This window comes from Cimex lectularius, unplaced genomic scaffold (assembly GCF_000648675.2).
Source record: "Cimex lectularius strain Harlan isolate CLEC.00 unplaced genomic scaffold, Clec_2.1 scaffold32, whole genome shotgun sequence".
NCBI classification, from domain to species: domain Eukaryota; kingdom Metazoa; phylum Arthropoda; class Insecta; order Hemiptera; family Cimicidae; genus Cimex; species Cimex lectularius.
The window spans coordinates 1862519-1884125 of record NW_019392689.1 but is presented as its reverse complement, the minus strand read 5'-3'; the positions used below and the strand labels follow the sequence as shown (position 1 = coordinate 1884125).

Sequence of the window (21607 nt, the reverse complement as noted above, 5' to 3'; positions counted from 1 at the left end):
TGAATGAGGTTGGATTTGAGTGCTATGTGTGGCCAGTTCGAAGTCCAGATTGGAACCTAATCGAACACATTTGGTACAACTTAAGGACAAGTTTTATTCAATAATTGTTTTTTTAGAATTAGATAATAAATGTTTTAGGGCGTCGGTGGCCGCAACGGTTTAGGCGTAGACACGGCGCTCATCACTGTAAGGTAAAGGTCCGGGGTTCCAATCCAGCAGCCCTGCATTCGAACCCGACATACTTACAAATGGGCTTTTTTTTCAAAAACTCCGACACCCCGAGGGTTTATATGACCTCTGATGTTGCGAACCCTCGTAAAAAATAAACGTTTTCTTTTTAATTGTCTTATTTTTACAACCAGGCCTATTTTTGGTACGCAAAATATGAATAAACCACAATACATTAAAATTCAAGGGTGGTGCGTTTGTTTTGTCCATCAGTGTGGTATCAAAGGATAATTTGTTCCCTTCTTCCACGTTTTCTAACACCTGTGGCTACGTTCTTTCCTAGTACATTTCCACCCGTCGTGATACACTAAGAGCCATTTCCTGTCCGTTAACGCAATAACCCCTATTATGTCGAATACTTTTAAGGCGCCTTTTTCTTAGTATTTCTTTCACGGACGAGCCGAATAAGGGACATGATTGTGAACGGAACACACTGCACTGGAAAGTCGAACTTAGCATGTAGCTCGATAACGACGACCTCATAGCAACTACTTCTAAAGTTTTTTTTTCTTTTTTCTATTCTAGTTCATATATTCTAGTCCAGAAATATCGAATTTTATTACACGCCATGTTATACAAAAATGAAAGTAGTAATAAAAATAGCTTTAACAGTTTAATTGTGGTGGGGTCGTATAAGAAAGACCCAGAAAGTGTTCGCATGGCCTTCGAAGGCCACCTATCGACATTGCTCTTCATATGTTAGAGCTTTTCTACCAACGACCACTTTCCTTCAATCATGTTTTTTATTGCATTTTTAGCCTCAGGAGAACGCGGATTTTTCTAGTAAAATTCGCTTTTCTATATATTTGTACAGATTCAAATTTTAACGGTGTTCGAAAAATCACCTGACTATTTTCATCGCATGTCAAGAAAATTGTGAGGAAATTTAAAATTGGAAATTTGAATATATATAAAAACTGTTTTGATTACGTACAAGTCTTCTTTTCTACCAGTTTTACTGTTGGAGTTTTATTTTTCAATTTATTTTTGCAATCAATTTATATTCTTTCGAATGTTTAAAATATAAAAATACTGATGCCATGGTGTAATTCCAGTTTAAACGATCGTCTCCGTTACATGGCAAACGGCTTTCGAATCGAACATTGAAAACATTGTCATTTTTTTCCTGTCTCATCGATTTTTCGATTCGGTACGCTTTGGTTTTCTCTATTAAAAAAATAAATATATTTTCCAGATGAAGCTCACATTATTTTGTTTTTTGCCGATCGTCCGACAAGGTAAGAGATTTTTATCGTTACGTCATTTTTGTTTAAAAGACTTGTGACAGGAAGGGGCATTTTTATGCTGACATCAGAAGCTTCACAAATATACATAAATCTCCTAGCTCTTGAATATTCCCACTAATATTGACTTCGGCCTTACTTTAGAACTTTTGTTTATAAAATTATAGCATTTTCTCTTTTTCTAAAACAATATTTGGACTTTAATGTTATTCACAATATTCGAAGGGTCACCCTTTTTCTTCTTGCAACGTCTGCCCATAAAATTACAAAACTATCACATAAATATATATTTTCAGAAACTCATTTTTTTTCTTTTTTGACGAATTGTATGAAGCGAATAATGACTATTAACTATCACATAACTATATATATTTTCAGTAACTCAATTTTTTCTTTTTTGACGAATTCTATGAAGCAAATAATGACTACTTTCTTGTTTTTTGTTTGCTTTTTTCAAGTTTATTAGTGGATTATAATAAACGAGTGTTGATTTATTAAAATCTCCCATTTTACACTGCTTTTCCTGACATATCCAAGTCTGGAGTACGAATGAATGGGATATGGGAAACTGTTGTGACCCTTGTTTACAAATGAGAGCAGTGCCCATTAGAAGGTTTGTCTTTTTAATAAATATTTGTTAATTTTAAACTATTATTGCTGAGTTTATTACAGAAAAATCGTCCTGTTGCTAGTTGGTCTCGATAATTCTGGTAAAACTACAGTGGCCAAAGGGTTGACTGGAGGTATGACAGATGCATAGTAGCAGTAACTCCACTAAACTAATTTTGATTTTTTTTTTTTTAATGTAGATTTTGTCAACTCAACTGTACCCACTGTTGGGTTCTCAGTGGTGAAATTGGCTACTAGAGGATACGATGTTTTTATTTATGATTTAGGAGGAGGACCTCAAATAAGAGCAATTTGGACCAGCTACTTCCATGATGTATGATTTGTTTTTGATAAATTCCACAATTTACTTATTTTCAGAATCTTTTGTTTTCTATCTTTTCTATTTAGGACTATATTCAAAATTCTTGACAAGTTTTTTCTTTTTTTAACCATTTCAGGTTCATGGAGTTATTTTTGTTGTTGATGCTAGTGATCCGTCCAGACTAGAAGAATCACGGAACAGCTTACAGTCTTTGTTGTGCAATGAGAAATTATCAGGAAAGCCTGTTCTAGTGTAAGTCATCAATCTTATATAAAAAAATAAAATAAAATAAATTAATAATAATAATAATAATACACTGTGACTTGTAGACTTGCTAACAAACAAGACAAACCAGATGCTTTAGACGAAATTGATATCGTTGAACTTTTAAGATTAGAATCGTTAGTCAATAAACAGAAATGCCCGACTTTAGTAGAAATTTGCACTGCTCTTCCTGTCTGCCAGACTTCAAAAACACCACAGTTAGACCGACGCCTTCTACGAGGCTACAGGTTTGTTAAAAAAAACTTTTGATAGTTAAAGTCTCATAATTTCCTTTTCTGCAGATGGTTAGTCAAGCAAATCATACACAATTACACGATAATAAATACTAGGGTAGAAGCAGATGTCAAGATTGAATTGCAAAGAATGTCAGTTATTAGAGAAAAACTAAGACAAAAACAAATTAGTGAAGATAAAGTGGAACAAGAAATTAATGACGAAACCAAGCTACAAGAGGTATTCAATTGTTTGTGTTTTTAATTACATAATAAATTAACAGTTTAAATTTTGTAAGGCACCACCACTGATAGCAAATGAAGGAACATCAGGAATGGGACAAGGCGAACCTCCTGCTATATCTATGTCCGAGAGTGGTGAATTGTTGTTAGAAATCAGCAATAGAAAAACTGGTTTGCGAAGTAACTGTAATTGTCTCTATTGGTATAATTTAAATAAGCCTTACTTAAAATTCTTTCAGCAATTTTAGAGAAGAAATGCGAACTTCAACAGAAACTCGCCGCAAGGTCGAATAAAAATTGGAAAAACAATAAAATCCACCCAGGTTGAAATGAAAATAGTGGCAAGATAGACCGTTATACATGGCCTTGGGCTTGTTGTCTAATGATGCGGACGCTATGAACTTGTCCTGCAGAATTGGAAATGTCATAAATGATGAAACGAAGATATTACAACTCTTATGTACACAAATGAAGGTAACCTTTTAAAATAATACTAATGTTTGAAAGAAAAAAGTATGAATGCTATCTGATTCATCAAGCTAACTCACAAAATAATTCAATAAATAAAAAATAGGCAGTATATAAAAATACATAAATGACCCAGCATTAACTCTAAATGTGCTTTAGCATAAATAATACAACTACACAGTAAATGCAACAAATATTCAACATCCACCTACACACCCTCAGTATAACTTCACTTTGGCTATATTTGAATTTGAATTTAAATTTACTTTTTTGTTGTGCACAAAATAATGCAAACTTAAAAAGAAAAAAACCATGGTCAACCTTTTAACAGATACAATATAATTTAGAATAATGAATTAAAAGAAAATTTTTGTGCTACAATAAATTATTATACATATATACATTTATCATAGTGCAATGTCATTTTCAAAGAATTGTTTTAGAAAATAAAAAGGATTTATAGCAAGGCATTTATAATTTTTTTTTTTAATGCATCAGGTACTTATTTTGCATGAACAATTTGCTATAGATCTTATCCCCATAACCTCAAATATTGTCTATTTTTTTACTGCAAGGTTGCTAAAGTTTTTTCTGTGTAAGATATTATGTGTAAGGTTTATGGGCCGACCCTCAGAGTTTTTACTTCTTTTTCTAGTTATTGGCCCCAAGCTATTATATGCCTTCTTTGTACCTCAGATTGTCAACTATCAAATAGACAGAATTTTGAAAGTATCTCTACATGATAATTTAAGTTTTGTAAAAATCCTTTGACAGGAGTCCACTTGTCCTTCACTCATCTTAAAAAGTTTCTGAATTATAAGGATTTCATTTGTTATCACACCATTTCCTCAGGAGTTAAGGCGTAGGATATTATTTCTGGAAATTGAGAGGTAGTAAATACTTTTTTTTTTGCATCCATTGACACAATAATGATGTGAGAGATTGTGTCAAGATTTTTTTTCTTTTGTATGGTGTATAATAACAAATGGGATAATTCCATTCTATGATATCAATTTGTATGGAGGAAACCAAATCATTGATATAAATGAAGAAAAAGACAAGTCCAAGAGGAGAACCCTGTGTTACCCCATGTTTAACTTTGGGGAGTACAAAAAACTTGGACAGAATTTATTTTCAATTTTCATACCGTATGCTTTTTGTTTATTTAATAGAACTCCATGATTTACTATGCCAAAATTTGTAATAATTTTCACTAGTTCTTTTCCTTCTAAGGAATGTGGATAGATTTTACTAAACTAGTACCAACTTCCTTTTTGAAACAACTGATTTTGATCAAGAAAATTGCGACTTTCCGAAAATGCTGTGAGACTAATCTTGAATGCAAATTGCAAGATCTTAAAAAATTTGGGTTATAATTGTGGGGTGACCTGCTCTTCATGCCAAAGTTTAACTTGAACAATCTTGATCATCTTGTCATTATAGTATATAAATTAAAAGAATTTCTGTTAGAAATGTAGTTTGAAACTGGCAATTCTATGATGGCCAGTGACCCTAGATGTGTCTTTGTACATATATAAAATAAAATTTAAATATATGTATAAGTAAATCAAAGATTGTACATCAGGAAGATCATGATCATAAATTTAAAGAAATTTGCAAACCACCTGTTGATCACTTCATTAGACAGGTAGATTTTTAAGAATACAGATGATTTTCTTGTTTTGTTTTTTTCCAGTGCATACAATAACTTACAGTAGTTATAGTTCGCAGGGACTAGGTCCCACTTTCAGTGCTTCCTATTGTGCATGTAGAAAGCGCTACTCTTGCTCGACTAGCAGCAAGCTTAAAGCTATTCCAAACATTAGTCATTGCTTATCAACCTGTTTTATACTGTTTACTGTATTTTTTCCAGTTAGTTTGTCTGATGTGAAAAAATCAAAGGACCCGGAAAGAAGATGATGGCCACTGGACATTCGGAAGCCATCCAGAAGCAGATTCAGCAGGACTGGGCCAACCGGGAGTACATCGAGGTGATCACAGTGAGCATCAAGAAGATCACAGACTTCCTCAACTCGTTCGACATGTCGTGCAGATCGCGGCTGGCAGCCCTCAACGAAAAGTTGACCACCTTGGAAAGGAGGATCGAATACTTGGAAGCGAGGGTCACCAAAGGCGAGACGCTCACATAGAATGGGATCTCAACTTTCTGTCAGTCACTGACAGCTCATAAACATTCAACTATTATCACTGATGAACATAATGCATTTGTAGTTTGAAGCGCATTTATAATAATGTATTTTGTGTATAATTTTATTATTAATATAAAACCATATTAAACTATTGTTATATCAGTTTTCGCTTTATTCCAAACAGATTTCAACTATGATTTACTTATTTAATCACGTAGAGCTATCAATAAATACAAATATAGTAGACTCTCTTTATCCACGGGAGATACGTACCAAACATCTCCTCGGATAAAAAGAACCATGGATAATAGGAAAAACCTTGACTTTCAGGTGATTATCATTAGATCATCTAATATAATAAGAAAAGTACAATGCACAGTAACATACATAAGTTCTGCCTTTTCTGTACTGTTTTGTTTTAATGAAGGCTGATGATGCTCATAAGGTGAGTGAAAGGAGTGTTCCATAAATAAAGACAATCTGCTGGAACTAAAAGCTTTTTGAATTTACCTAAGCAATCATATATAATATTTGGCTTGTAAGTTAGTTTCCACATTTATTCTTTTATTATACACTAAACGGATTATGACTGGCAACTTATGATCAAAATATTGACCAAAAGATCCACGAAATAAATTGATTTGGAAAGGTGATTAATATTGAATAATGAATAAAATTCAGAAATCTGCTGGAACTAATAGATTTTTGAATTTACCTAAACAATAATATATAATGAAGTTCTCGTGCAAAGAGGTGCAAACTTTAGAAGAAATACATCAAAACAAATGAGAAAAAATTATTAGGCGCCAAATAATAGACTCAACTAGGAGGGCAACTACAGATAGTGAAAGCGCAGATTATGAGAGTCTACTGTGACATTCAATTTATAAATCAGTGGTTTGAAGTTGTTATTGCATGGATTAATTGTACACTCCTTTGGCAATGGTAATGTATGCATTTTATTAACTTACAAAGTTCCTCACTAGTATTTAGTCTAGAAATTGTTTAATATGTTTCAGAAGTGTAAAATACACCCAGTTGAAATTTTGAAGAAAAAAATTTCTTATGACAATTGTTTGTATTAATTGTCAAAAAAAAAAAAAAAAATGCCCAAGATATCAAAGATACTTCAAGAAGTAAAAATTTTTGGATGTTTATCGACTTGCTTCAGGATTGGTTGAATTTCAGTAGTGAACTCTATAGCCATGTTTGTTTTGGATGTTTATCCTGCAGCAAGTTAAGATCTTCTTTAGCAGTCATATGGAGGCAAAAAAACCTTTTGGCCTGTACCCATCTTTCAGTGGTTTATTACACCATGCCCAGCACAGATAAAAAAATTCACTAATTTCGTGGTCCGCTTGACCAATTAATATATTATAATTAATTATGGTTTTTAGTTGAGATAAAAAAAAGGAGGGAAAATTCGAAAGGTGGGGGTTGAGATGGGAAGTTGGTGTCCGAGTGGATCGAGGTTACAATAGCTCAAGTGGTAGAGCAGCGGCGTATCAGGCCAAAGATCGTGGGTTCGAATACCGCTCGTGCCATTGACTTTTTTATCTCAACTAAAAACTTAATTAATTATAACATCAAAAAGTTGTTTTTCCTCTATATGACCTCTAAAGATCTCATCACCCAAACATATAGCAATGGTTTAGAAAAATATTTGCTGAACTTTTTGAATTTTCTCACATTCAAAGGGACACAAAAAAAAGAACACTGTCTTGACAGGATTGGCTGAATTTTAGCAGTGAACTGTATGGCAATATTTGTTTTGGATGTTTATTGTCGTGCTGCGAGTTGAGTTTGGGTTATAAGACCTTCTTTAGAGGTTATATGGAGCAAAAATAATTTTTTGGGCTGTGGCGAGCTTTTGGTGGTTTATTCCACTATTATCAGATCCAAAAGATCTTATCAACCAAAAGTACAGCAATAGTTTAGAAAAAATATTTGCTGTACTATATTGATATTTCCTGCTGATTAATAGTAAAATATTCTCGGGGTCACTATTTATTGAATGATTGGCTTAGGGTGTCAACAATTTTCTCACATTTAAAGGAACACTGCCTTGACAGGTTTGGCCGAATTTGAGTAGTGAACTGTATAGCAATGTAGGTTTTGGATGTTTATCGAGCTGCAGCTAGTTAAGTTTGGGTGATAAGATCTTCTTTATTGGTCACATGGAGCAAAAACACCGTTTTGGGCTGTACCAAGCTTTCTGTGATTTATTCTATCATTATCAGATCCGAAAGATTTTATCACCCAAACATATAGCAATGCTTTAGAAAAATATTTTCTGTACTGTATTCATAATTCATGCTGATGATGTATACACCGGTTAGTCTACGGAATGAACAATTTCTGGAGCCAAATAATTTCTTATAATAAATTTACATAAGTGTTAAATTGATAGAAAAACATACTGGCTAGAAAGTATTGTCTCAATTTTAATATTAAAGTAGCAGTTGGTTAGGAAGCTAGAAATTTGATAAATATTAGAATTTTTCTATTAAGTGGTAAAATGTACAAAACCGAAAGGTACCTGTCGGCAGTCATCAGCTCGCGCTCTCTCTAGAACAAGGCGAGAACTTGGCTGGTGATCTTTTTCTCCACTGACATCTTGAATCATTCAAAATCGATTAATATCCGGTTTTTTTCTTCAAACTTGTGATATTTATGAAATAAACAACTTGAAAAAATTCACTAATTAAAAACAAAGTCCGAATGAGAAGATTGAAAGTGGTTTAATCAGTCGGATCGATTGGGCCGGCAATCGATAGAGCCTTGATCTCGGCGAACTGGCCAGACGTGGTCGGCGATTGGGACGGAGAACAGTTTTCCCTTCCAGTGTTTTCTTAAGATCGGTGTGAACTTCATGTGCTCTTGTTCTGTGGCCGACTCTGGGTCGAATTATCTCGAAATCGAGGAAAAACGCGAGTTCTGTGTCGAGTGCCGTTCGGAGAAAAGGCCCAGACCTGGCCAGGTAAAGCGGACCGGATTTTAAAAGGTATTTTCTTATTTCTTTACTTCACTCGGGGCATATCTTATCTCGTCCGTCGAAGGATTGACCGCTGGATTAACAGCGGGACGTCTTCTCGCCTACGTCCGACGCCAATTTTTGAATTTGACCGCCCTCCGCCTGTGGTGCCGATTCCGTTTAATTTCTTATTTAAAAGGCTTTATCTGCCTACTTTTAAATTAAAAAGCGGCTAAACCATAAAAAGAAAAACTTACAAAACGAGATAAATATAATAAAATTAGTTTCAAGGAAAGATGATTTATAAATCGCTTGCGAGTGATATCAAAGTTTATCCTTGCCTCCCATCTAAACACGAACAAAGATCTTCTTTTATAAGTCTTCAAAATGTATATTTCACACCGGGGTCACTCTATAATTTCGATAGTCCCAGAAAAACTAAACAACCCAGACTGGTTAATAAATTTAAAACAAAATGAACTTGTAAGAAAATTAAAGAAATAAGTTTGGATGGTAAAAGAAAAGGAAAGGCCCCCGACAGTTGGAGACAGGCGTGATCAAAATGCTGACAGCGTTGTTTCAAAAATACCCCATCGCCTGCCAACATTGCCGGGAAAACGCTTAGAAATAAAAACTTCTGGTTCAACGATTCCCAATAAGTCCACGGAAGTTTTCAGATCCACCAAGTAATGATTTATAATCTTTTTTTAGAGTTATTGATGATTAAATATTAGTAAGTACTAGCATTGATGATTCAATAGAGATCAGTGTAGCAAAGTATAATTTTATGATTGAACTAATAACAAAAAAAAGCACGAAATGTGCTTGATGATTCAAAACGTGTACAGAATTTCGTCCATTTTTTTGGAAAGAAACACAATTGGATTTTCTGGGATTCCCAATAAATCCATCGAAGTTATTAGGCATACCAAAGTAATGATTTACCATTTTTTATTATTATTGATGATTAAATTAACAGGGAAGATACTATCATTTGATCAAAAAGAAATCATTGTAGCCAAGCTTACAACAAGAAAGCTTTTTTAGTGATACTGATGATTAAATACAGAGGTTACTAGCATTGAGGATTCAAAAGAGATCAGTGTAGTTTTATGATAGTTTTATGATGTAAACTCATAACTGTCTATTTTTTTTTAGAAAGAAACAGTTACATTATCTTGGATTGTCAATATGTTCATGGTTGTTTTGAGATGCATAAACCTAGGAATTGATCATTTAGTGTTATTGATGATTAAATAATGAGGAGGTTTCTAGCACTGAGGATCCAAAAGAGTCCAAAATTAAAAGTTTGATATGTCAAATTGGTAGTTTTATCTTCTTGGAATGCTGATTGGTTAGTAATATTGATGATTCAAAAGTGATTATTGGAGTACAAAATTTCACCAACGAAAACTATTTCTATTGATATGGAATTCCCAGTTTTGAAATGTATGTACCAAAGTTGGGATTTCATCCCCTTGAAGCAATGCTCAAGTTTTTTTTTAGTTTAGAATTCTTATGTAGTGTCGTTGCTGGTTTTTAAGAGACAAGCGTATCAAAGTTATGTTTTTTCAGTTTTATTGATGATAAAATAATTAGGAGGTTACTATCATTGATGATTAAAAAGAGATCAGTGTAGCAAAATAGTCATTTTAACTCATTAATTACCAGACAGATTTGGTTCAACGCTTTGTGCTGTAAATTATTCAAAAGTGATAGGTTTTCGTGTTCCAAGGCAGGAATTTTTCACAAATGTTTTGCAATTTTGATTCAGTTAAAGAGATCATAGAATTAAAGTAGTTTGGTGTGCCATTGTGGAAATTTTATTTTATTAACGTTGTCTTAACCGATTTGGAGCAATTATTTAGTAAAGGGTATTGATTGTTGAAAAACAAGTCGAATATTTGAAAGGTAGTATTGTGGTATAAATGTCATGGAAAATTTGAAACTTTTAAAAAGACGCTTTCAAAATGTACCAAAGATCAACTTTATTTTTGAAAAAAAAAAATCACTGCTTACGTCTGGATTAATTAGGAAATTGTTATGTCGTGAAATAAATTTGGGGCAATTGGTGGGATCGTCCAAATGAAAGGAAATTTAGTCCAACAATTAGTCAGTTTAGATTAGTTTTTTTATCATTGTGGGTTTGACGTAATAATTTAGTAGTTTGAGGTTTCAAATGAGAAGATCAGCATATCAAAGTAGGCATTTTTACTTAAAATATGCAAAAGTTATTAAATGCTGTTGATGGTTCAGTGTACCAAATTATAGAAAGGTCACACCTTCATCGATTTTAGTGAATTGTTTGGTTAAGTGAATTATTTTATTACAATTTTTCCAAAATAAAGGAATTCCGGATCATTAAAAAAACGTAATGCCGAAGAAATGTCATGGCTAAGTACGACATTAAATTTTTGTTAGCTTTAAGCTTTTAGAACATTTTGCAATGTAAAAAGGTAAGAATTTTATTTCATCTTTTTTTTCAAAATGTTTAATCTAGCTTATTATATTATCTAATAATATACAAGCACTCTCAACACGACACGCAATAATGGCACAATTACACAGAAGACAAACACTTTGAGCCCTGAAGATGATCTCAATAAAGATCGAAACGCTGGCACGATAAAGAAAATGTTTTTCACATCACACCAGACCTTTCTGAATAATTATTATCTAATAAGCTAATAATCTATCTTAGCTTAGTTCAAATGCGAAGTAATTTTGAGTTTTCGAAAGAAAGGGGATTGAAGAAGCTTGTGCAAAAATAGGAATCGTAAATTATTGAAAAAATACACAAATGCAATTGATGATTTAAAAGTAATATATTAAATATACCGATATCTACCGATCTATATATAATATATAGATTTTATCTTCTTAAAAAGGTTGTGACCTCGTTGAATGTACAATATTGTTTGGCCAGGTTTTGTTTTTGTTATTTAATAAAAAGGAGTGTGGTTCACCATTAAATGGACATTCTTTAGTGCCACAGTTGTCATTGCGTAATACATGACTATAGGATGTTAAGACCTGGGTTTCGCGGTCGTACTCGTCGCGTAAGTTGGTCCCAAATATGTTCGATTGGGTTCAAATCTGGATTTTGAGCTGGCCAACCTCATTCAGGTAGTCATCCACAATGCGTGCTCTATGGGGTCTGGCATTATCCTGCGCATTAGCAAGACACTCTCACCAATGTGATGGGGGAAATAGCACTACATGTTCTTCGAATATGCCTTGTAAGTATCTCTCTAAAGTTAGAGATCTTCCTCGCACAAGAACCGATTGGGTGCGGGCGTCCAAGGAAATGCCATCCCAGAACATCAGTGACCCACCGTTGAAAGGCACTTGAGGAGCCGCACAGCATGGGGTCGTACCTTCCTCCTGGTGTCTCCGTACGCCCATCTGAAGATTTCAGGCCAACTTTTATCTTTCTGTTAAGAGAACTCGTCCCCACTCTTCTAATGGTCCAATTCACATGTTCCCGTGCGAATTGAAGCCTGGTCATTTTCTGAGCTGTGGAAAGAAGAGGTCCACCAGCCGAGTGCCGGGCCCTGAAGTTATTTTCATTGAGCCTTCTTCTTACAATCCTGGAGGAAATCGAAACATTTTGGATTTGTTTTATCAGATTTCTTATCTCATTTCCCGTAATGCTGCGGTTTCGTAGCGCCTGATGACGGAAGTGTCTATCTACCGTCGATAGACCTAGGTCGATCCTGTCCTGGCCTTCTAATATGAAGCCATGTTTCTCTGAAGCACCAAAGAATCCTTTCTTTATATTGGAGAGTGATTTACAATTTAGTTTCTTGTCGACATTGCGCTGGCTGCAACTTTCCTCTAACAATGTTATACCCCAGACACTGCCATACTCACTCAAATGCCACACTGGTGCCATTGACAAAGGTTTAAGAATAAGAATGACATCGAATGAAAAAGATTAACTGAAAGCGATTTTTAGGTGGAGAAAAATGCTACTTTTTTGCAAATGGGATTAATCAGTACAAAAGTAAACAAAGCATTATTTATTGTTTATTTTGAGTATGATAATTCCTAATTATTGCAACTAATGTGGAAAGATAATGGATTTAATTTAAACTAAATAAATTGAGTGGTGCGTTAAATTTGTTTAGCAGTGTATATGTAACTTATAAAACGGCACTGGCTGTAACTGGCCTTATCAAAAAGAAGTAACCTAAAGTAGTCTTAAAAACCAGCAACTTGTAAAATAAAGACAATTAAAGGCAAAATTAATTTAACGAAGCTTTTGTTAAGAAATGTACCAAAGGAAAAAACTAAACCATGTTCTTTTTCAGATTTGGCACATTTATTTAGAGTTGATAAAAAAAGTTATGACTTTAATCAATTGTCAGATTTTTTAGAGAAGGGATGAGAATCAAAAGAAAGAAAATTAATATTTTTTAAAAGTAATGTGGGCGTTAAAAAATAGACGTTGGAATGGAAATGTTACCATTTCACGAGCTCAGTTCTTTACAGATTTTGCTCAGTATTTTCGTTTTGAAAGAGTCAAAAGAGAGAAAAGAGAAAAAAGATAATAATAATACATGTTACCCTTTTTAGGTAGAAAATTGTTGTTTTACTCTTTATAAAAATTAAATAAACATACCTTGCTAAATAAATATTGCAGTTTCATTCTGGAGGTCCATGAAGTTGTGAATTTAAANTATATATATATATATGGATACGTGGGTGATAACCGATGAAAAAGGAATTTAATAATGTCCTTGGACAACTTATGCATTGATAAAAATGCTAAAGGGACTTATTAATATACTTACATATTGTGTTCTGATGATTCAGATAAATGAAAGAAGTTCCTTCTTGCAAAGTTGGAATCTTCTTATATTTAAAAAGAAGTATTCAAAGCTACTCAATTTCTTTTGCCAAGAGGTCAAAGGATGATTCAAAAGAATGGAAAGTCGTTATTTTTGGACGGAAGTACTAATGTGGATGAAATGTCATGGCTAAATGCAGGGTTCTCGATATGAATCTCTTTCAAGTTGTTAAATGCAGAACACTGAGGAAGTTTTTTAATCCTGGATCAGTTTTTCACCTGGAGTTTTTAGTATTACTTGTCCAAAATATAAAGATTGGGAATTAAAATGATAGGGCGGCAAATGTGTGTTTTTACTTATTGGAAGGTAAACATGTCTTATAATATAGAAAAATTAAGAAATGCCTAGGCTGATATCCAAAACCATACAAAGATGTGCATAATTTGCGAATGGGTTTTACTAATTGCATTTCCTGATTAGCCTGTATGGTTAACTTCATTTTTAAAAACATTATTTTTCAAGGATTTGAAGTGATGACATTTTAAAGTAAGGCTCACAGAAGAAGAAATATCGTGAATTTAAAAAAGTCTTAAATAGAGTTATGCTAATTTGTACGTCATGCAATAAATAAAAGTTTAAGAATGTTTCGAGATTCATAGCTGTCCTCTTAAAATTGTGGAATGCCCTGGCTAAGCTCAAGATCGTCCAATAAGAAGGCCTAAGACTTTACCTTTAGATTAGAGCTTGATTCAGTTTGTGATGGACCGGTATGAAAATTGTTGTCATAATTCAAATAATCGTTTCGTTTGTAATGTTTCTCCTCGTTTAAGGATGAAAGTAAACAAAAGTAAAATCGGTCTAAAAAAACAAACGCGCATATTTCCCTATTTGGGCTGAAGCAATTTAAAACCAACCATTTTCAAGGTATTCTCTCAAATAAAACTCCCGAATTGATGCATAATAATGTTCTGTTGAAAACGCCAAATCTTGATTTTATATTTAAAAAAAGTCAAGGAGAAAGAACCCTAATTCTTATTTATTTCTGTTCTTCAGCTCCCAAGAGGCCCCGTCAGGATTGAGAGAAACGGGTTATCCAGTTCCACGGGTTCCGTTCTTTGTTTTATTGTTTTTTGACGAAACGAAAACGAAGACGACTCCCATTCCACTAAGAGCCAAACTATGAATAGTTGAAAATAAATGTCCAATAAATACATTTGAAAGAAAACCGGTTATCTTAACGAAAGCAAATAAGAAGCTGTTGAAGCGGACCTGTTCAAAAGTGTATTACACAAACACGGTTTAATGCTTGACGGTTATGTTTTAAACCCTTTTCTGGAAAACAGCAATATAAAATAAAAAAAGAAGAAGCAAATTGCAAACCTTTTAAAACGTTTTTATTAATGAAAAGAAATGAAAGTTTGAACAGGAATGCCCAAGAAATTTTTTTGCTCTCTATTGTCTGCCCTCTTTGATTTGTTTTGCTTAAACCATTAATTAAAATTGCCTTTTTATCCGAAAAACTGATCATCGCAGTTAAATCGTTTAAATGATTTCATCGTCAACGGTTGAGATTAAAGGAGAAAAATTACTGTTTGGAATCTGACTGAACAACATTTTTAGTTTATTTCCTCTTTAGTACTCACTGTAACACCTAGGAAGTAAAATATTATCAAACTGATGTAAAATAGATTAAAAAAACTTCTGAATTTGGTACCCTGGTTTAACAAGAAGAAGCTATCGAACGAAGAAGGGCGTTATCATTGGCGTGACGTTAGGGTGCTAAGAAGGGCTAAGAAATAAATTTTCCCTGAAAATTAGTAGATATTTTCTTCTAGATTGTCTTATGGTTGTAATAGCTAATAATCGGTCAAAAAAAGTTCAGACTTAATAGGCATATCACCTGGTACAAGCTGATGTTTCTTTTTAATGTAAAACACCACCAGTTCATGGGATTTTTTGTAACTTAAAGTTATTTTTAAGTTATAAAAAGTTGTTTGTCTTGTTCACAAGGAAGACTCGTAAATCACACTGAGAAAGTCTGATGAAATTCTTCGACGTTCAAACATTAGTTTTCTTATTTTCATCTTGGTACTTTTCTCCGGTGGTTCTTTAAATACAATTGCCAGATGGTGTGACGTCCGTCAAGGATATAAGCCGGTTTAGTCAATACCCTGACTTTCAATTTCTGCGAATTTTTATGTCAAGCGCAGACATGAAAGTATTTTGGATTTAAAAATTCGATATTCTTGTATTTTGCAAAGTGGCGGTGAAAAATGTCGTTTGTCAGGCAATACGACGTCAGGGATATAATCAGGGTGAGGCTCGACGCTGTTTTCTTCATTTCTGTAAATTTTGTTCTTGTCAAACGCCTATCTGTAGGAGCTTTCTGTTGTAGCTATACTGTTTAATTCCTGCTTATCCAAAACATGAATTTTGGTTTCTAAAACTAAATATTGTTGTGTACAAAGATGAGTGAAGAGAAAACACTTTACTTTTAGTAAACCTGTGGTAACTCGGAACCTAATAATTTATTATCTAGTTTATTACAAAAATGAAAGATTAATTAACGTGTAAAACAACTTGATTGGCTGACAAATTTGCTATTGTTTTAAACGCAGTAAAAATAGAAATTTAAATTAAAATACGTCTCATTGAAACGATTTAGCCCTGGTCGTGTTACCCTTAATTAACTATTTCGTTTGAAAGGAAATTTTCATGTTATTAAACATTGTTTTTCATGTGCTGTGAATGACGGGATGATAAAACACAATTTAACTTTTATCACCAGCTTAAATTGTTTGTTTTCGGTCATAAGAATTGCCATTAAGGAAAGCAAAAAATTTTAGGGGCCAGCGTCTTCAACTTTATTTATGCCTCGTTAAATCATTCCACATGGATTTTATTTTGTGAAATGGTCTTCCTTCCGATCTTTCTCTAACATACGTACATGTTAACTGAGCTTTCCCCTGCCAGAAACTTTCGAGGAGAAAAGTTGACGTTTCAAAACCGACTGTTTAAGTTACATTACCGATTGCGATGTGGCAAATTGTTTCGCTTCGGGAATAAGCCGACGTTTATTTATTATTCTATCAAGGAAAATTCGCATTAATATTTCTTATTACTTGAAATAGTTCAAATAGTAGTATTTTATTTTTAATAAAGTGTATTCGTCTATAAAAGCATAAACAACTACAACTTTAAAATTACAATGAATAATTTTTAGACCTTTAGATATTAAGCCTCTATGTGCCTGATATTGTTTTTGGACTAAACGTCTTAGCTGATCGCAAGCATTCACTGATTATCTTTTAAAAGTGTATATGGTACATGAAAAGTTTATTACGGGGAATGAAAGGGGACGCAACAAGTGCCTCTAAATGAAAAAGTTAGAAAGACCTCCATTAGATTTGGCCAACACAACGATTGAAAGGTCGGATGATAAAGTGGCAAAAGAACTCTTCGCAACATTTCTTACTTATTGGCAGATAAGTCACAAGTATAAATATTCCACTTTAGACTTTAGAAAACAATGGTATTTCATTTGGTGAATAGAAAAATAGAAAAACAATGGATGAACAATACATAGATCTGGTAATTTATTAGATTCTACTTCACTCTTGCCATAGCTCCGCTATTAATTTTGAGTTTCCATCATAAAATATCTTGAATCTGTTTCCGTCCGGAAAAGAGAGAAGAAAATAGGATTGAGAATCGTTCCCTGTGGGACTCCTGGTGATATTTTTTTGTAGGTGATAGTGATTCAGTCAAATGGAAGGAATTTATAATATAATCAAGTTAAATACTAGAGATTCATTTTCTTAACAAAGCATTTTTTCTTTCTTCTTAAGGCCATGGTATAAAGGGCTAGCTGCTCCGATCATTTTTTGGCCTATGTGTTATGGGATGCCACTGAGGTAGAAAGCGGAAACGCGTCTGATAGGCCAAAACATCGAGGATAAGGGGACCAAAAATTATAGGAAACGACTAAACTACAGATTATTGTTTATCTTTAATTTGCGCTTTTGCATTATAGGAAGCGGTGAGCGATCAGTATTTGACAAGCGGTATTTTTATATCTAATTCGATTTTCTCCCTATGTGATTAAAGGATGGAAATGCTTAGTGTAAAGAAAATCTAAGTATTTCCAGTCTGTTCATGTTGAACCAAAATAATCAAATGATACACTTCGAGAATTTTATCTTATTTCCAAACCTGACATATTAGTTTAAATAAATTAGAATTAAATACGGTTTTTACAGTGATAAAAGCAATGCTCGGAATGCTGTTTTGCGCTTTTAAGGATATTATTATTTTTTGCCTATCTAATAAAAAATTGAGTATTCGTCCAGGACAACTTAGTTGGTTGAAAAATCTTTCATTATGGCAGGAATTTGCTATACTTTTTACTTACATAAGCATTCATGTATTGAATTTGCCTCATGTTAAAACTTGGGTTAGTTTACGATACGGCTTAGCGTCGGGGGAAAAGAAGGAAGGTCGTCGTATTTACCTCGACTCAGTAAGTAAAAAGATATCGATCCGACCCCGATTTGTTTCTCATGGCACGAAGACAATATCCTCAGAGGACATCACCCGATTGAGGTTTACGACAATTTGACCTTTCGGAGAGGTCAAAATTATTTAACAATCCAACTCGTTCGACTGGGGCACTGAGAGTTTTCCATCAGGGGGTGTTTCTTCGAGGCGTTACGCTTCATGGATTGCGAGGAGGGTTGTTTTATCGGACACGCGAGTTTTGTACAGAAGCTTCGGCGTCATTTTATTACTTTAGACGCCGAAAGTGTACTGTTCGGTGAAACTGGACTTCAAGCAAATAGGGACGTAGCTGTGGGATTTTGTTCCTGTCTTTATTCAAAGAGCGTCCTCATTTTCAATGAACTCATAGCTCAACTCGAAAGAGCCTTGACAATCGATGACACACATGTAGAGGTATGATGAATAAAATATAAGGGCGTTCTTTTCACCTCTGACACCTAAACATACGATGGAAAATATCAAATATTTGAGGGAACCGATAGTGTGTTACCATCTGTATTATTAAAAAGTAAAATTATCGATATTTTATTTCCCAGATTTCTTATGTTTTTATGTGTTGTTCCAATCTATCTAATTTTGGGTCGATGTTCCAGAATAAATAAATATTGCTGTAAATTGTGAGATTTCATCATGAGGCCTTCTGGGGTGATGAACCTTGTCAATCATTATTGGTCTGCTTATGCTCGCTGTTTTCGGCTTTCCGCCATCTTCAGCGGTCACTGGGTGAAGCACCGAAACAGCGAACATGCAAACCAAAAATGATCGGAAACGACCATGCTACATTGCCTTGATGTTTCATTAATTTAGGGACATTTATTTTTGGTCCTTCCCAGTGTTTGGCAGAATAAGTTTTTATTCGAAAAACATAGTCATGAAGATAGAGATCCTCCATCTGTCCTCGTTTTCTTTTGCCACTTTGATGCCATTGTGATCATTCCAAAAATCAAAATTGAATTGAAGTCATGTTTGAGAATATGATTGTACACCTCATTCCTATATCGCAAGTATTGTATGAGTAAAAGTATACAAAAAATGTTCAAGTAAAAAATATTTGTTTCCAATGGCGACGTACCGATACATGTAAAGTATTTTTTCTGCATTCTTGGACATTAATCATGTATTTTTCTCCGGTGTAAGATAAATTACATTTTTTTAGCGACAAGAAACCTCTTTTCCTATGTCAAATCCAGATGAAAGAATTAGACGTACAAAATCATTACTAAGCGTATTTATCTAAAATCAATTGGTTAAAAAAGACATGTTGTAATGTTTGTTTTTCAGTACTTGGTTAATCCTCCAGAAATTTTAAATGATTGAATTTTCTGAACTTATCGTTTATTAGGTGTGACACCATAAAAAATCCATATAATTATGGACTAGTTGGTATTTAACTGCCTCATTTTTTGTGAAAATTGCTGGCTTTGACTCTCGTTATGTTTGGCTGTTGGTCATCCATAGCAGTTACTTTTTTCAATAGCCCGAACTACCCGGATTTTTCATTACCCGCATTTAGAGGTTTCATAGTTTTTCTAGCTTGGCCATTTCCGATCATTTGGCCTATTTAACTAAAGTGTTTTTTGTTTTATATTCCTGTATAAAACCTTTTATAAATTCGTCGTGAAGTGTGAAAGGTGAAGGTATTGTTTTTGTTTTTCAGTCTTTGTGACGGATTAGGATTTTTTGCTTTTTACAGACGGTCATCGAGAAAGAACCGTCGACTGTATTTTAGTGTAAATAAGTATGTTGAATGTGTTAATTTTGCATTTTCTAGATATTCAAGCATATTTTTCATCCTTTTTTTGTGTCTTGCCTATATTGTGTGTAGGGTCACATAGTTTAAGTTTTTACGTTCCTAAATGACTTTATATGTCCTTCCTATCTGTCTTATTTCTCGTTCGGATTAGTCCTGTAGATGGTTTGTCTGGGTAGTTTTCTAATTTTGATTTTTGGTTAGTTTCTACGTCTCTTTCTCTATGTATATCTGCACATCAGTATTTATGTGAAGACAGTTTGTGGCTATGTGGGTGATAGTTTATACTGTTTGGTTCAGTTTATGCAATAAATGTGTTTTTTACGTCAGGTGGCTTAGGTAGTTAGTATGTTGTTTATGTTTACTATGGTATATAGTAATTACTTAGTAATTTAATACACTTGAATTAGTCTGGTTTCTCTCCTTTATTTCTTTTTTACAACGTAATATTGCTTAAATTTAAACTGTATACGCGAAAAAAATCAATTAGTGAATTCTACTCGAGTCTCAGTTATTTAACTACGCAAATTCAGGAGAAAAACCTGAACAGTGATCTTACAGGATATTGTAAAAGATGTTAAATAATAAAAGACAAAGGAACAATAAACCCAATACGGAATCAAAAGGCTTTGGGGCGTAATACGTCCTTTGAGCTGTCTGTAAAAGGGTGCTGGCATCGTCATATTCAACCCTTGTGTCTTTGTTTCCTGCGTTTTTTCCCTGAACAAATTCGCGTGGTACTACGATCTAACTACACCCTTATGCATCGAAACTTATTATTTTTTTTAAATTCGTTTTTATTAATTAAGGTTTTTAGTTGAGATGAAAAAGTCAGTGTCACAAGCGGGATTCGAACCCACGATCTTCGGCTAGATACGCCGTTACTCTACCACTTGAGCTATCGTGACTTCGATCCACTCGGACTAACTTCCCTTCTCGCTCCACCTTTTGAATTTCCCCTCCTTTTTGCCATTTTTCAAATGTCGTGTAATCTATTTGATTCTCAGCAGCAAAGGAAATGGCCACGGAGAGCTTTAGTGAAAATATACTTCGTTTTATCTTATTAAATTCACTAGTTTTCGTGGTCCGCTTGACCAATTAATATCTTTCGATTAATTAAGGTTTTTAGTTGAGATAAAAAAATCAGTGTCACGATAATGTTTTGATGTTCCTGTAGCGTTGTTCCATTTTACTGTTGTTTAATTGGAACGCTTATAAACCCAATCGTTTGTCTCAATAAAAACATTTGACTGAATTATGAGGAAAGATTTGAGCGATGCGTGTAAAATATGATATTTAATGATTTTTAATGGGTCTTCATTTCATTTGTAGATGCTCAGGTGGAATTGTTTGAAAAGTATCAATTTAAACCAATTGTTTGACTCGCAAAGAAAAATTACTGAATTTTGTGTAAAAGTTTGAGCATTGAATTGTAAACAACGTGACTAAGAGGCAGATTGCTTAGATTAGAGAAAGGGATTTTTCTTTAAAAGACATAGTATGTTCATGAAGGATGATGGCGGCCAATTTTCAGTCTTAATCTTAACTAATCCACGGTAAACCGCCACTGGAAAGAGAGCTCAGATTTATTGCATTTTAATTCCGGAGTTTTATGAAATTTAGTCCTCTCTATTCTCCAGGAAATTATCGGGAGTGGTTTCTGTGATTTGGAGGGATTGGAGTGTGGATTCTGTGTCATAAATAGCGGGCGAACACGCGGAATACAGAATGAAGCCCAATTAACGATATTTTATCCAATTATTACAAACCTT

The 21607-nt window shown here is 33.7% G+C and overlaps 3 protein-coding genes across 9 annotated transcripts in view; all 3 read left to right on the top strand.

Moving 5' to 3' along the window:
* Nucleotides 1-1087: 1087 nt before the first annotated feature.
* LOC106671992 (ADP-ribosylation factor-like protein 2) lies at nucleotides 1088-5342 on the top strand. 3 transcript variants are annotated; one of them, XM_024225881.1, is made up of 9 exons: nucleotides 1088-1466; nucleotides 1931-2085; nucleotides 2145-2215; nucleotides 2282-2415; nucleotides 2540-2655; nucleotides 2733-2915; nucleotides 2970-3141; nucleotides 3200-3314; nucleotides 3383-5342. In XM_024225881.1, exons 2-9 carry the CDS (start codon nucleotides 2033-2035, stop codon nucleotides 3469-3471), a joined length of 933 nt encoding a protein of 310 aa, XP_024081649.1. In that variant the 5' UTR covers nucleotides 1088-1466; nucleotides 1931-2032; the 3' UTR covers nucleotides 3472-5342. The 3 variants fall into 3 exon arrangements, with proteins under 3 accessions (XP_024081649.1, XP_024081647.1, XP_024081648.1); XM_024225879.1 differs by having other exon boundaries at nucleotides 3200-3329; XM_024225880.1 differs by having other exon boundaries at nucleotides 1089-1466; nucleotides 3200-3323.
* An 87-nt stretch (nucleotides 5343-5429) lies between these two features.
* LOC106671993 (protein BRICK1) lies at nucleotides 5430-5918 on the top strand. Its single transcript, XM_014403035.2, has one exon. It carries the CDS (start codon nucleotides 5528-5530, stop codon nucleotides 5759-5761), a length of 234 nt encoding a protein of 77 aa, XP_014258521.1. The 5' UTR covers nucleotides 5430-5527; the 3' UTR covers nucleotides 5762-5918.
* A 2635-nt stretch (nucleotides 5919-8553) lies between these two features.
* LOC106671975 (beta-arrestin-1) overlaps nucleotides 8554-21607 on the top strand; it is a 190687-nt gene continuing 177633 nt past the window's right edge. For all 5 annotated transcript variants that reach the window (XM_024225878.1, XM_014403004.2, XM_014403005.2 and 2 more), the window contains exon 1: nucleotides 8554-8765. The gene's annotated coding sequence lies outside the window, so the exon portion shown is untranslated. The remainder of the gene's footprint in view (nucleotides 8766-21607) is intronic.

What these genes read in the sequence shown, in the direction of transcription:
- LOC106671992 (XM_024225879.1), top strand. Translation starts at nt 2,033, where the DNA reads ATGGGAAACTGTTGTGACCCTTGTTTACAAATGAGAGCAGTGCCCATT. An exon ending in GGCCAAAGGGTTGACTGGAG is followed by an intron (nt 2,216 to 2,281) that starts GTATGACAGATG and finishes TTTTTAATGTAG; the next exon opens with ATTTTGTCAACTCAACTGTA. An exon ending in TCAGGAAAGCCTGTTCTAGT is followed by an intron (nt 2,656 to 2,732) that starts GTAAGTCATCAA and finishes TGTGACTTGTAG; the next exon opens with ACTTGCTAACAAACAAGACA.
- LOC106671993 (XM_014403035.2), top strand. Translation starts at nt 5,528, where the DNA reads ATGATGGCCACTGGACATTCGGAAGCCATCCAGAAGCAGATTCAGCAG.